This window comes from Otolemur garnettii, unplaced genomic scaffold (assembly GCF_000181295.1).
Source record: "Otolemur garnettii isolate 467f Iridium unplaced genomic scaffold, OtoGar3 scaffold00014, whole genome shotgun sequence".
NCBI lineage: Eukaryota > Metazoa > Chordata > Mammalia > Primates > Galagidae > Otolemur > Otolemur garnettii.
In genome coordinates, this window is record NW_003852409.1 from 16,909,860 (window position 1) to 16,925,685 (window position 15,826).

At 50.8% G+C, this 15,826-nt stretch overlaps 1 protein-coding gene across 1 annotated transcript in view; it reads left to right on the forward strand.

Moving 5' to 3' along the window:
- Positions 1 to 15,826, forward strand: part of RGS3 (regulator of G protein signaling 3) — a 124,176-nt gene that overhangs the window by 95,502 nt on the left and 12,848 nt on the right. The window contains exon 11 of the mRNA XM_003785237.3: positions 13,655 to 14,617. Coding sequence (XP_003785285.1) covers positions 13,655 to 14,617 — 963 coding nt within the window. The remainder of the gene's footprint in view (positions 1 to 13,654; positions 14,618 to 15,826) is intronic.

The following is a 15,826-nucleotide window of genomic DNA, read 5'->3' on the forward strand; positions in this document are numbered from 1 at the left end:
GAGGTATTGCCAACCCCCCTCCAAACATCCAATTCTCTGATTCTCTATAGAGTCTCTCCTCTTCCTGGGTTCTAAGAGCTAGTAGTTAAGGGCAGGGTCTAGCTCAGCATGGACGCAGCCACCAACCTGTTACTTGGAGGCTTCTGGGCAGAAACCTTCTCATGCAAGCTGCAGCCCAGGCAGAAGCTGGGAGGTTTGTTGTTGTTTGTGGAGCCAGGTGGTTTCCAAGATGTCATTGCTCAGGGAAAACCATCATTCCTCCCAGGGATAAACAAGGCTGCTTATGGCTCAGCCCCTTAAGCCCGGAGAAGCTGGAGCCACTCACAGCAGGCCAGCTAGGCTCAGCCCCAGGGAGCCACTTGCCTTCCCCTGCACAACCAGCTGTACTCTGGCTTCCAGGATTGGGGTGGGAGTAGGGTAGTATGGGGAAGAAGTGCTAGGGCCATGAGCCACTTGGGAGATCAGAGTTTTCAGTCAGAGAAGAGAGGGGAGATGGTCACAGGATACCTCTTCCTTCTGGCAATGGGCCTAAGCCATCATTCGAGATGTGTGGATAGCTGCCAGGTGTGCCCTGTGCTCCAGATGGCCCAAGATTTCTCCCCTCTCCCTGCCCTCCATGGGCCAGCCTACTTGTACCTGGCACTGTGGCTCAGGCTGCTGCTGGAGAACTGTCTGTAGCTCCCAACTTAGAAGGGGGCATGCAATAGGTTACTTGGAACTAGGCGTGCTTTTTACCACAAATCCAGGGCTCTCTGTGGTGTCCTCAGTACCTCTTGGCAGGGTTAGCCTTGGGCAAATAACAGAACCTCAGGAACTCAGGTCAGGGTGACAGGGGTAAGGGAATGAAGAGAGAAGTCTTGGCAGAACCTCTGGGGACCAAATAGCTGGTGAGAACCTTGGGAGAAGGCTGGAGGTGCCAGGAGGAAGATTATGGAGTGCAAGGTGGCTCTGTGCCCTTCAAGTCCAGGATCATAACTAATGTCCAGCCAGAACTTGAAACCTTCAGCTCTGAGACTTCAATGAATGAAGTTCCCAATTGATGCAAATAGTGGCTTTGTACTGTCTTCTCTGCTCTCCCTTCTCTCTCCCTCGCTTTCTTCCTCCCTTCCATGTGTATTAACTACCTACTATGTGCTACATACTTGTTAGTTACTGGAGGTGTGGATACAAAAGGTCTATTTTCTAATTTAATGCCAGGGATGATCAGGTAACAATGACAACACAGCTTTCATGGCAAGGCATAGGGGGCTGTGGGAACTCCAGGGGAAGCATCCAACCCCCTTCGAGCCTCAGCAAAGCTTCCTGCAAGAGGTGAGGTTGAATCTGCTTGCACAGATGCTTGCACATTGAAGGGGCAGTTCCCTGTCCCAGTCTGTCCACCCCTCTGAGGTGTAGCCATGTTCCTCCTTACCTAGGGAGGCTATCTAGTGTGCTCTATGGGAAGGTGGGCTCTGAACTTGAGAGCAGGCTTTCTCCTGCCAGACTGTTGTGTGCCCTTGGACAAGACACACAGGAGGTGGGAGGCCTCTCCTGCCTCCATTTCTTCAGGCAGTGGTTCAATTGCATCCGACTGAATAAAATGATACTCATGAAGCACTTAGACATGGTTCGTGCATGCCAACTCAAGGTTGTGTTAGCAGCGGGAGTGCCACTAGCCCCTTCTCTCATGGGTGGCTATTACAAAATTCATTGAGGTAGTGGAGGCCCATGGCATGGACCTCAGGAACCCTACCTGCCCCATGCACTCACTTTCAGTCACTTTGGCCTCAAAGGTGACCTCTGTCCTGATTCTGTCACTGATTAGTGTTGCAGGTCTTGAACTTTGCATAAATGGAATTATCAAGTATGTATTTTTTTTTTTTTTGAGACAGAGTCTCACTATGTCATCCTTGGTAGAGTGCTGTGGCGTCATAGCTCATAGCAACCTCAAACTCTTGGGCTTAAGTGATTCTTTTGCCTCAGCCTCCCAAGTAGCTGGGACTACAGGCGCCTGTCACAATGCCCAGCTATTTTTATTGTTGTAGTTGTCATTGTTGTTTGGCAGGCCTGGGCCGGGTTTGAACCTGCTGGCCCCATTGTATGTGGCTGGCGCCCTAACCACTGAGCTGTGGGTGCTGAGCCAAGTATGTATTCTTCTATGCTGATTCTTTTCCATCAGCATTTTGATGATAAAATTCATCAGTTTTATTTTGTTAACTTTTATTTTTGTTCATTCTCATTGCTCTGTGGCATTTCATTGTGTTGCTGTTTCACAGTTTATTCATTCTACTGTTGATGAGCATTTGTCTTGTTTCCAGTTTGAGACCATAATAGTGCTGCTGTGAATATTCTTGAACATATCTTTCAATGCACTATGTATGTTTTTGTTGTACAAATAAATACCTAAGGTTTGCATTGCTAAGTCATAGAGTTGTATATAATTAGCTTTCTAGATATAATCATATTATTTTCCAAAGTGTAACACCAAATGAGAAAGTCTGTTATATGTTTTTTCCAACATTACTGGTATTAGGCATTGTGCTATTCAATTGTGGTTTTAATTTGCATTTCCCTGATAACTAATGAAGTTGAGTATCTTCTCATAGCTTGATTAGCCATTTGGATAACCTCTTTTACAAAGGGCCTGTTCAAGTCTTTCTCTCATTTTTCTGTTTTTTTTTTTTTTTTTTTCTGATTGATTTGTGGGAACTTAAAAAATATTCTGGATATGGGTTCCTTATTGGATATATACATTCCAAATATGTACTCCTACTCTGGGACTTGCCTTTTTACTCTTATAAGGGTATATTTGAAGAACAGAAGGTCTTAATTTTAATGTCCAATTTGTTAATCTTTTCCTTTTATGGATATTGCTTGTTGAGTCTTTTTCTTTGCTTATTACAATGTTATGAATATATTCCTATGTTATGCTGTAGAAGTTTTTTTTGTTTTATGTTTTGTATTTAGACCTAAAATCCATTTGAAATAGATTTTTATGCATGTGATAGAGAGGTCAAGACTCATTTTTCTGGGTAGATATTCAGTTTATTAAAAAGATCAGCTGGATGTTGTCCCTCACCCTTGTAATCCTAGCACTCTGGGTGGCCGAGGCAGGAAGATTGCTTAAATCAAGGAGTTCAAGACCAGCCTGAGCAATAGGAAGACCCCATCTCTATAAAAATAAAAAAAATAGCCAGGTGCATATCTATTATTCCAGCTACTTGGGAGGCTAAGGAAGGAAGATTTCTTAAGCACAGGAGTTTGAATTTGCAGTGAGCTGTGATGATGCTACCACTGCACTCATAGCCACGGCAACAGGCTGAGACACTGTCTCAAAAAAAACCAAAAAACAAAACAGACTATCCTTTCTTACTACAGGGCGATGTCACCTTTGTGAGAAATTGAGGGGCAATACACATATGGATGTGCTTGAGTTTTGAAGGGTGAATAGGGGTTCTCCAGGTGTATAGGGTTGGGGAGGGTGTTCCAGGCAGGAAGTTCAGTGTGAGCACAGGAGTACAGTGGATTTGGAGGCAGAGAGGAGAAATGGAGTGGTGGATAGGTTGGTAGGGGCAGAATATGCAGGGTTAGGGGCAAGGACTTTATCTCAGAGGGCTAGAGGGGTTTGGAACAGAAGAAGAATATAAGCAAGTTTGTCTAGAGCCAAGGAAGATGAGAGAAAGTCCCATGATGGGGGAGGCAGGAGTGTGAATTTGGAGCAGACTTTAAATCCAGCCAAGCCTGCTGACGTCACCCCCACCTCCCCCAGAGGCAGGGTGTGCCTGCCCCAGGAGGCAGAGATGAGGTGGAGGGGGCTTGGTTCTGGGAGCATGAGGGCTATGGCTGAGTCCCATGTCTCGATGTCCACCCACCTGTCCTCAGGTAGAAGGGCCTCCCTTCTACTCCCCTGCCCCCCCCCCAGTGCCCCCAGTACTGCAGGCCCATAAGGAGGAGGTATTTTTGGAACTGGGACAGACAACACAGGGATATCTCTGGAAAGGGGGACCTTTCTGTTTTTCCTGTCCTTGACGTACCCACAGGAGACCTGGCCATGCTGTGGGCCCTAAGATCTGACTCTCGTAGGCTGGCCGAGATTCAGAGCTAGACAGACACCCCTGGGGAGAGTGAGACCCAGAGAGGGGAGTGATTGGCCCAGGCCACACAGCGAGCCAGACTGACCCAGCCTTGGGGAAGGTTGGGCGCAGCCTTGTCTACCTTCCCAGTCTCCGAGGCCTTTGGTGTGGGCCTCAGTTTCCTCTCCTGAAATGTGCAGCTGCTCACACTCCTGTGCTAGGCCGTGGTGAGGCCAGAATGTGTCAAGTGCCCTTTCCCAGGATTGGATGCAGGGAAGGGAGAAGATGATGATGATGGGAGTGGTAATTACGGTTACAGAGTTGTAAGTGCTTGCTGGGTGCCTGCTGTGTTCCAGGACCCATGCTAAGGTCTGTATGTGGATCCCTCCCAATAGTAGTGTGGTGTAGGTACTCAGTATTTGTATTACCATTTTATAGAGAAGGAAATCAGCCCTTCATAGGTTAAGCAGCCTGCACAAGCACACGGGGCTAGGAGTTGTAAGGGCCAGGGTTTAAACCCAGATCTGCCTGTTTCCAGCCCCCAGTTTTTAACTGGCAATAGGCCCCCCTCCCACCTCTCCTGGTTTGCAAAGTCCTCCCTGTTCTCAGAGCTGTCATTGGGAGTGAAGCCTGATGTCCACTTGTGAGGAAGAGTCAAGCCATGGAGAGGAAGGCAAGGAGCTATGTGCCTCCATTTGCCCTGTGGCATCCAGCAAGGGAGGTGTCACTCTGCCCCTGAGGGCGGTATCACCAGGTTAGGAAGTGGGATTCAACTCCAGGCCTGCCTGACTCCATATGCTGGCCTTGTGACCACAGGGCTATTTGTGACCTAACCTGGGGTCTCCCTGGTATGACAGAGGATCTCTGTTTAACCTAGCCCAGAACATCACAGAGAAGCCACATGCTTCTCCCCCAATCTGGAGGTGGTTCCTGAGGGGGATACAGAGCAGGAGGGTCACCAGGTATATGGAATTCTACACCAACCCCCACCCCGGTGAGTTGGACTCCTGCCATGTGAGTGAGATCAGGGCCCTGCATCTATATTGCCCTCTGCTGCCCAGCACAGTGCCTGGCAGCGTAGGTGCTCAGGAAGCATCCTTTGGAGGAAGGGAGGGAGGGAGAAAGGAAGAGAAGAAGGCAGGAAAGGAGATCAAGGGAAAGTAGAAAAAGCAGGGCCCTGCAGCCCGGAAGACCAGGGTTTCGATTTGACTCCTCTGCTCATTTGCTTTGTGATCTTATATAAGTTACTGAACCTCTCTGAATTTCCTTATTTGCAAAAGAGGCCCACAATACTGACCTCATAGGGTTGTTGGAAGTGAGTTTCTGTTGAAGTCACTGTCACAGTGCCGGGTGCACAATAGATGCTCAGTGAATGATGTCTCTCTCCCCTATCTTTTTCATCATTATCTGTTCTCTGGCTTCACCTTCCTTCCCTCTACAGCAAAGAGTAAATGCTGCTGTCAGGTAAATTCAGGTAAAGTCTGAATTCGAATTCCTTAACATATCCATGCTCTAATCCCCTGGAACCACCTGCATATCCCGGAACCTCCCATGCTGTCTCTGGTTTTACTCAGTCTGGAATCTCCTGTCCCATCCATTTCCCCCGTTATCTCCTGACAGCTGTCCCAGTGTTTCCTGCTGCCTCTGTACTTCCATAGCCCCTTGGGCAGGGACGGGTCGGTGGGAGATTGACCCAGCCCTCTCTGAGGCCCTGGTTCCTTTAGGGTGGGGACTGTGTCTTGCCATCATGTGGCTACAATGCCCAGCACAGGCTCTGTAGGTATTTGCTGAGTGACCCTAGAGGGGAAGAGGTATGAGTAAGCCTGGCATGCGATTCTGATGAGCCAGGACCTGCCCAGGGCCTCCAGAGCAGGGCAGGGGCACAGAGCACACAGGGGTGGGGCAGGAGAGCCCCAAGGGGCCTGGAGCTCAACTTCTCACAGGCATCAGTTCCCATGAGCACAGGAAGAGTTCAGGAAACCCCTGTTCTCATCTCCCTGCCTTTTGGAGAAGAGAACTGGAGCCATGGAAAGGGTCTTGGGGGCTGTGGGTGGGGGCAGAGACTATGAGAGGAGAAGGGGAGAGGCAGGGCTGTGATGGTGGAGGGCAGTGCAGGAATCCAGCCCTTGAGAGTTGCCTACCTGCCCAGTGAGAAGCTGGCCATCCAGGTGAGTGGGTGGGGGGTCTCCAGCAGGATGCAAAGGGCATGATGCCCTTCTGGGTTTGGTAGGTGACAATGCCAAGAGTAGGGAAAGTTGCTAAGAGGGCCCTCCTGTCTTCTCAGTTCTTAGGGATTCCCCTTCTCTGAGTATTGGTTTTGTCCTGAGTTTCTGAACTGGGGTGAGCTACTTCTCTGTGCCTCGGTCTTGCTTTCAATGGAATGGGTATGATCCCTGCTGTGGTGTATGGCCCTGCTGAGCTTCTGACAGACCTATGAGGAGTTGTGGGATTCATTAGAGATAGAGAAGTTTCAGTCTGTCAAATTCTTCCTTTCCCTGTCTCTCTCTGCAGTTAGGCCTCTGTTATGTGGAACATGAAGTGTCAGCTGCCCGCAGGGGATGGCTCCCGGCCTGGCCTGAGGTCATGCCTCTCTGTGTGGGCTTCCTTACAGAGGGAGTGCTGTGTGTTAGGATGGGTTCCAGGTGAGTTTCTGGGCTGGATTTCAGTCCTGATTCTGTTGTATGACCTTAGCATATCACTTCCCTTCTGTGGGCGTCAGTTGCCTTATCTGCTACCTGATAAGAATTGTCTGGGGAATTAGAAAGAAGTAAAAATGCCTGGGCTCTACTCATGGAGGGTCTGAGCCAGTGTGTCTAGGATTGGGCCCAGGTACAGGTTATGTTTTATTTATTATTTATTTATTTAGAGACAGAGTCTCACTTTATCACCCTCGGTAGAGTGCCCTGGCATCACACAGCTCACAGCAACCTCCCACTCCTGGGCCTAGGCGATTCTCTTGCCTCAGCCTCCTGAGTAGCTGGGACTACAGGCGCCCACCACAGTGCCCAGCTATTTTTTTTGTTACAGTTGGGCCAAGGCCTGGTTTGAACCTGCTCCCCTCAGTATATGGGGCCGGCGCCCTACCCACCTAGCTACAGGCGCCTCCCACAGGTTATTTTTTTTAAATGTCTTGCAGGTGATTCTAAAGTGTACCTCTCTATTGAGAACCAGTAGTCTAGATCAGGGTTTTTCTAACTTTAATATGCAAGTGAATCAATTGGGATCTTGTTAAAATGCAGGTTCCGATCTGGCAGCTGGGGTTGAAGTTAAGAGTGTGTATTTCACATAAGCTGCTGGGTACTGGTGTCGCTGCTGCTGGTGCAGAGGCCATGCTTTGAGTAGTAAGAGTCCAGGTGGTCCTGTGAAGTTCAGTGGATTGCTTGTTTATTCATTAATTCTTTCAGTAACACTTAAGTAGGGGGTGGTCAGATGTGAGGCTAGAGACAGAGAGATAGAGCCCAGGGTCTTCCAGGGCTATAGAGTTTGGACTTTATTTGAGAGGTACTGGGGAGTCACAGCAAAATTTCAAGGAGTGGAGTGGCCAGTTCAAATGTGCATTTAGAAGGCTCTTCTGGCACAGCACAGAGGATGACTGAAGAGTCTGGACCACCGGTGGGAGGTGGGTGTCATCGTGATGATGGTGGTCAGGAGGAAGGTGGTGGTAGTGGACGTGGAGAGAGTATAAAGATTTGTTTTTAAAACAAATTAATAAACTTTGTTTTTTAGAGTAGTTTTAGGAATTCAGTGTAAAGTACAGAGAGTTCCCATATGCCCTCTGTCATCTCACACACAGCCTCCATAGTGGAAAGATTCTATAAGTGACAGTTGGGAGGATTTGAGGATTGACCGTGGGAGTTGTATGAGGAAGAGGAGAGAATGATATACACCTCCCTTGATGGGCCACTGGAGGTGGCGTCACTGATACTGGGACCCTGAGAGGAGCAATGGGCTTGGGGGAAGGCCATGCATCCACTGTGGGGTGTGTGGGGCTGGGGGCGTCCAGAAGACGGTATCCACCCCCAGCCTGGGCTGCAGCTGTACAGGTGTCTTCTCTGTTCCAGCGCTGGGCCAAGCCCCTTCCTGATCTGGGACCTTTGCATATGCTGCTTCCTCCCACAGTGAGACCCTTCCTGTCCTTTGAGAAGGTTTTAGTCCTGGTGACTTACTGACACTCCTCTTTATTGTGTCTCACAAGCAGATAGTAGTTTGTATTTATCTTATTTTTAGGTGGGTGATGACTTGGTTAATGTCTGTCCTGCCTCTCTAGCCTGCAAGCTGCATGAGGATGGGGATCATGTCTTCCTTACTCCCCGTTGCATGCACAGAACCTAGAACAGAGGATTTGGTGAATACTTGCCTGTGGTGTCCAGACTCTGGAGAGGGTCTGCACTGCCAGTGAGGACTGGGGGTCGCCAGATGCTGCAGTGGGTGCTTATAGACTGAGGAGTGGGCAGGGCATGAGGCAGCATGCAGGACTGAAATTAGGGGGTGTCTGGAACAGACCCTGAGGGGCAGGCACAGAGGCCCACGAGGGAGTAGAGAAGGGGCCAGTGGGAACCCAGGGAGTAAGATGTGAGAGCTAAGCTGTAAGGGGCGATGGAGTTCTTGAGGGCTTATGTGTGCCGGCATGGTGCTGAGCTCTGGACATCATTCATTCCTCTGATGACATTGCAAGGAGGCATTACTAATCCCAAGTTATGGCTAAGGAAACTGAGGCACAGAGAGATTGAACCCAAGGTTGCCCAGCTAGCTCTCACCACTGTAACTGCCTCTGTCCTCCTGGACTTTGCCAAAACTGTTGTGTAGGGTCAGGGGAGGATGAGGGGACAGCCTCTAGGGCTTCTGGGCTGGGGCAAAGGCAGTGGTGGGGGAGCGGTGTCCAGCTTCTGGGTATCGAGAAGCCAGACCTGGCGGAGCTGGGCTGAGGCTGGGCCAGGGTAGCTTGGCAGTGGCTGTGTAGCCATGGTTCCTGAGCAGCATCAAACCAGGCACCGGAAGCTGGGAGTCCAGAGTGTGCCAAACCTGGAGGAACAATCCACCCTGATAATCAGGGCTGGGCAGGAATTCTGCGAACTGCTTTCTCAAACAGCTTTGCAGTTCACAGAGCACTTTCCGTCCTTTCTGAGACTTGGTCCCTGAGGCTCTCTGTTGTTAACAGGAGGCAGGTAGCATGCTCACACCCCTCCCCCGCCTTTCATGGCAGAGAAATCCAGGCTTGGAGAGGAAGTAGCCTGGGATCACACAGCTAGCAAGTGTGGAATGGATTACGTCCAGTGCTCTTTCTGTAAAGTCTTGGCTGCCCTGGGACAGAGGGAAACCCCAGCTCCCCCTGCCCCCTGATATAGGAAGTGGTTTCTGGTGGACATGATGAATCACTGGTGTGAAGGTGACAGGTTGCCTCTGGGTCAGCAGACCGGGCTTTGCAGTTAGCAGCTGCATGATGTTGGACAAATTGCTTTCGGTAGCCTACCACCACCCCCAAGCCCATAGCTGATAGGGGTCTGGGTGTCATAGCTGCCATCCTCCCCCAGCCTGTTTGAGCTCAGGATTGGATTTGGGAGAAGATTTGATTTAGATCCTAAACGGAGGCTGTATTTAGAGGGTCTAGTCCATTTCCCACGGGCTTCTACTAGGTGAGACATGGGCAGAATTAACCCAAAGAAGTGTTGGATGAGAGAGACACCAGCCCTCCTCAGGCGGGTGGGGCAGTGGTATCTGGCACCCTGACTGAGCAGGCTGGTCTCTTGGGTGCTCTGGCTGAGCACCCTCAGCTGCCGCACTTCCTCCAGCAGAGGACCCACTGCTCTCCTAAAGAACAGTTATCTCACCTGTTTCTTTCTGAATTTGCTGAGGACAGAGGTTATGTCTGACTTGTTCCCGGCTGTCCTCTCAGCACCCAGCTCAGTGCCTGGGGAATGAATGAATGCATGAATGCACACGTGCCCCAGTCCTCCCTACCCATATGTCTGCTCACCCTGCCCACAGCAGGTGAGATGTGGCACGGTTCTGGCTGTGTCATTCCATTGCTCCCGGGACAATCCACACCCATCATTTCATTCTGAGACCAGGCCCTCAGGTGTGGCTCCTCATCCACCTTGATCCTCCCCTACGCTTGCGACCTCCCACCCCTGGGGTTCTCAGGTTGCCTGTGTTTGCTCCAGGGCCTTCCTCAAGCCACTCTCCATTCCAGCTCTCCCAGGAACACTGGCCTGACCAAACCAGCACACGATCAGTGCTCACACAGGCCTGCCCGGAGTGCAGGAAAGAACCCATGAATCCTGGGCCCTGTTTGCCAGCATCTGAGGGTGTTCCATGTGGGGTGGGCCCAGGTGAGGTCCTCAGGTAGTGTTCCTGGCCTCCTTCCACTGAGGACCCCAAACACTTATGTGTAAGTGTCCCAGGAAAGAGAGTGACCTTGGACAAGGGACACAAGTTCTGATTCTGCATCAGCCCCTCAATTCTTAGGTAGTTCTTTTACCCTCTGGAGCTTCAGTTTTCCTATCGCTAAGATAAGATGAGACTATTGGTAGCTCTTATTCAATGGATGCTTTTCCTGGGCCAGGTGCTTTGAGGAGACCAGTGATAGTCATGTGAGCGCAGTGTGACATGGCTGGGTTCCTTAGAGGAGGAAACAGGCTCTAGGGCAGTGGTTCTCAACCTTCCTAATGCCACAACGTATTTTCATTGTTAAAAAGGGGTCGAGACTCACAGTTTGAGAACCGCTGCTCTGGGAGTTGAGAGGCTTGGCTAGAGTTGCACAGCCAGAAAGTGGCCCCATTGGGATCAAAATCAAAGTCTGACTTGGGCATCTGACCATGTAACTGCTGGGCACTCTGAGAGCCCTAAAATCCTGGGTGGTTTCCCGCCAATCCCTCTGGGTAGGGGCCCTCTGGGGACAGGCACCCCTGCCTGAGCAGTACTTCCCCTCTTGGCTGTTTGGTTTGGCCTGGGTTTAGAGCAGGGTTGGCAGAGGCAGACTGACTTGCATTTCTGGTTTTGGGTTTGCTGCTGCACTTTCCCTTAGGGCTGGGCGGGCTCCGGCTGACAGTCACTGCTGGGACAGGCTGGGCCCCACCCCCAGCACCCAGGAAAGGGGAAATGCGGTCTGCTCCCCTCTCTGTGCCACTCTGTGCCAGGCCCTGAGGCCACCCGGATGCTGCTTCCTTCCTTCCGTCTTTCCCAAGGACTATCAGAGGCAGGTGGCTGGGGTGGGGTTGGCTATCTGGCTGTTGGGGAGGGTCATGCGAATGTGGGGACCTAGGGAGCTGGCTGTGGGCAGTGTGTTTCCTGATGGAGGCTGCTTCCAGGAGTGGGGGCAACAGGCTGGAGATGGGGCTGTTCCTGGGGAATGATATTGGAAGTGGGCTTGGAAAGAATAGAGTCAGAAGGCTGGGGCTCTAGTCCAGCCTAGTCCCTGGTCACTAAGTGACTGTCCAGCTGGGCCCCTAGTCTTCCTGTTTGTTCAATGGAGGCCCTTTCTGTCTACCTGGGAGCAGCCTCATGGGGCTAAAGTGCCCTTAGCTTCCAGGTGGGCTCTGGATTAGGAGGCCTGGCATCACAATCGCCAAGTTCCACTGTGGACATTTGGCAGGGTTTGCTTCTAGGGCTGCATTGAAAACATGCCACTGTTTGAGGTCCTTAATGTCAGAATTTCCTTTAGATCTGCTTTTTAAAATCACCACCATCATTGCCACTGCCATCACCATCATCCTCTCCTTTGAGAGCTTTATACTCTCTGTATTATGTGTTCCTGGCTTGTCACTTGGGCGCTGTTCTCCCATTTCACAGGTGGAGATCTTATGGCCCAGAAGGCTAGTGACTGGCTCTGCCTGATACCTTGTGTGATTCTAGGCTGGCCTCTGTCTCTCCCTGGGCCTCAGTCTTCTCGTCTATGTAGTGGGGATTTGGGATTGCTGATATTTCAGAGCATGAGGCTATGAGGTCTGAAAGGTCCCTGGGTGGGGTCACCTACGAGCTGCAAACAGGATTTTCAGGGCAAGAGAGTCACAGGGTTGGTAGGCACCTGTCTCTGGCCTGGGAATCAAAGCCTGAGGTTTGCCCTCTCTGACCCTGGCCAGAGCATCCTGGAGTCCTCCGAGACCTTGCCTCCCTTGCTCAGTTACCCTCTCCACTCAGCAGGGCTCCACTTTCACTTTCATGCTCCCAGGCGGGGGCTCTAACCCACAATGTGCTTTCACGTCTGCTCCAGTGCTCCTGAATGCCAGTGTGACTCTGACACATGTGTGCAACACCCTGCAGCTGCCCTATGCCACAGCTGGTCACTTACTCCCCTTTACTTCACCATGGCAGACTCCCCAAGCATCAGAGACTTCTCGGCTGAGGCCCCCCCACCTCTTTTGATGTCAGAGCAACTGTGCAATAGTGGATAAGTCACTGCTCTTTGCACTCAGTTTTCTCATCCATCAAATTGACATTAATGGTCTCTATAACAAGAGATCTTAACCTATGTTCTGGGGTATTTACCCATGAAATGCTCCGTGTATGTGTGTGTATGTACGCATGCACACACATTCCATGTATCTGTCCAGTGCCAGGCATGTGTGGGGTTTTTCTCTTTCATTAGTTCTATGACTATGGCTTCTTGAAGGAGAAAACCTGGGCCCTAAATAGTGCAAGCTCCAGCGTTCCAAGTTTTTGAGTGAAAGGGACCCAGCCCAGGCCTGAGACCTGCTCCCCCCGTGTAGCTGTGACACCATCCCTGAGGTTCTCTGGGCCCCGGTCTTCTTGTGAGATCTAGTTGCTTCTCCAACTTTCACCAAGGGAACTATTTTTCTGTTTTCAAATGACATCTACTGCCAGAACCCAGCAAAAACTTGTGGGTTCCGAGGGTTATGTGTGAGGCAGGAAATGTTTTTCTGCATTTTTTTTTTTTTTTGAGAAATCCCTGCGGTTTCTCCAAGCAGTTTAAAAGTCACTGGGTGGGTGATCCCCCAGGGAGGTTCTGTATGTCTGTGACATCTGGTTCGTCCAGGTGTGGGCAATATTTTAAAAGTCCTGCTTTCATTCCAGTTTAGTAGTTTCAAAGATACTTAAATACTCAGAGCACATTCTTGTTTGAATGACTCACTAGGAATTTTTTAAAGATAAAGGGTATAAGAGACCCTTTGGTTAGGTTCAGTACTGCTCTGGCTTAGGGGCTTGGCTTGATTCTAGTCCATGGAGGCAGAGGCTGCCAGCTTCTTTACTTACAGAGGGAACTTCACCCTTCTCCCCTCTTTCCCTTTCTGTAAAGTGGGGACAGTCATACTTCACTTATAGGGCTGCAGGAAAGCTGTATGAGCGAGGGAGCTCATGCATGCTGGCATGGTCCTGGACGTATGACAGGAGCCAGATACATGGTTCTTACCTCCTCCTCCTTTCCCCTCAATGACTGGCCAGGTTTTTGATGGAGGAGAAAGTTAAAGCAAGTAGACAAGGGTGAGACCATTTCACAGCTAAGCCAGATGGCGTTTCAGATGGGGGAATGTGGGGTTCAGCCATAGCCTGGTTTTGTATCAGCCTCTGTGACTTTGACTTGTGGGTGGTGTTTGGCGCTGGTAGCCTTGTCTTCTGAGCCTGTCTTATTTTCTTTTTGTTTCCAGATGTTTGAGACAGAGGCAGATGAGAAGAGGGTGATGCCCTTGGAGGAAGAGAAGGGGCCAGGTGCTGAGGACCCCCCACCCAGCAAGGACTCCTCTCCTGGCAAGGAGCTCCCTCCAGGTCTTCCACCTAGCAAGGACTCCTCTTCTGGGCAGGAACTCGCTCCTGGCCAGCAATCACTATCCAGCAAAGATGGACCTACCAGCAAAGAACTCCCTCCAGGGCAAGATGCCCTGCCAAGCCAGGACGCCCCACCATGCCAGGAACCCCCTGCAGCCCAAGATCTCCCACCCCACCAGGACCTTCCTGCTAGTAAAGAACCCCCTCCTCACCAGGAGCCTCCCCTCAGCAAAGACCTCTCTGCCGCCCAGGAACCCTCTGCCCAGGACCCGCCACCCTGTCAAGATCTGCTTCCCAGCCAGGATGCCCTGCCAGCCAAAGGCCTTACTGAGAAGACTGTGGGCTCTGGGGACCCACCAGCAACCACCGGGGACCCTCCTGAAGCCTCTAGGCCAACCTTCGTGATCCCTGAGGTCCGGCTGGATAGCGCCTACAGCCAGGATGCAGGGGCAGAGGGAGGCAGCTCGGGAGATGAGGAGGACGCAGAGGATGCCGAGGAGGGGGAGGAGGGGGAGGAGTATGAGGATGAGGACACCAGTGACGACAACTATGGAGAGCACAGTGAGGCCAAGCGCAGCAGCATGATTGAGACAGGCCAGGGCGCTGAGGGTGGCCTCTCGCTGCGCATGCAGAACTCACTGCGGCGCCGGACGCACAGCGAGGGCAGCCTGCTGCAGGAGACCCGCGGGCCCTGCTTCACCTCTGACACCACCTTGCACTGCTCTGACGGCGAGGGCACTGCATCCTCCTGGGCCATACCTTCACCCCGCACCCTCAAGAAAGAACTGGGCCGCAACGGTGGCTCCATGCATCACCTTTCTCTCTTCTTCACAGGACACAGGAAGGTGAGAAGGCTGAGGGGGAAGGGAGGATGGGTTACCTGTGATGGGGGCTGCGGGGAATGAGCAGTCCCATCCCTACTCTTCTGTGAGCCTCCCAGGGAACCTTCTACCCAACCTTCACATGACAGGAGAGAAAACTAAGGCCCAAAGGGACCAAGAAGGCAAAGCCTGGACTTAAACTCAGGACTCTAGGACTCCAGATGCTGTGTTCTTACAAGCTCATTGTACTTCTGGTCCCCCAGAAAGCAGAGCAGGTGTGGCCTAGTCTAGGCTATTGCATGTTGGGACTTAAAGCACTGAGATCGTGGCTGGAGAAGTAGACTTAAAATTTAGATCTGGTCCAGGCCTAGCCATACTAGAACTCCGTCAGCCAACAACAACAACAACAATGACACCGCTTATTTATCTGTGCTAGTGTTATTCTAAGCAATTTACATGAACTTGCTAATTCTGGCAATAGTCCTATGAAGTGGATAGGATTTTGTGCCCATTTTGCAGATAAGGAAGCTGAGGCACAGAGAGGTTATCTAACTTATCCTAGCTTATAAATGTCGGAATCAGAATTAGAATCTCGTACCAGGGCAGCTAGCATTCTTAACCATCATGCTATTTTCCTCTTGCAAATATCTATAAGTAAATAAATAAGTGTTTATTGATTTCCTGCCATGTGCCTATGCTCTGTGGCACAGCAGGAGCCACAGAAAAATGTGTGAGTCTGATCTTAGCTTGGGGGAAATGATTTATCTGTATGAGCTTTGAACGTGGCCAAACAGTGAACAGACTGTGCCATGGTCTTGAAGCCCACCAGACAACATTAGTCCAGCTCTATTTCTTACTCACTGTGTAACCTTGGTTAAACCAATCACCTAGTTCCTGAGAGCCTTGGTTTCCTTCTCTGAAAAGTAGGGGATTGGTCAGAGGTGGTGGCTCACATCTGTAATCTTAGCACTCTGAGAGGCCTAGGTGGGAGGATTCCTTGAGCTCAGAAGTTTGAGACAACCTGAGTAAGAATGAGATCCTGCCTATACTAAAAAATTAGCTGGCCATGGTGGCAGGTGCCTATAGTCTCAGCTACTCAGAAGGCTGAGGATGGAAGGTCACTTGAGCCCAAGAGTTTGAGGTTGCTGTGAACTATGATGAAGCCACTGTACTCTAGTCCAGAGGATATAGCGAGACTCAGTCAAAAAAAAAAAAAAAAAAAAAAAAAAAAAA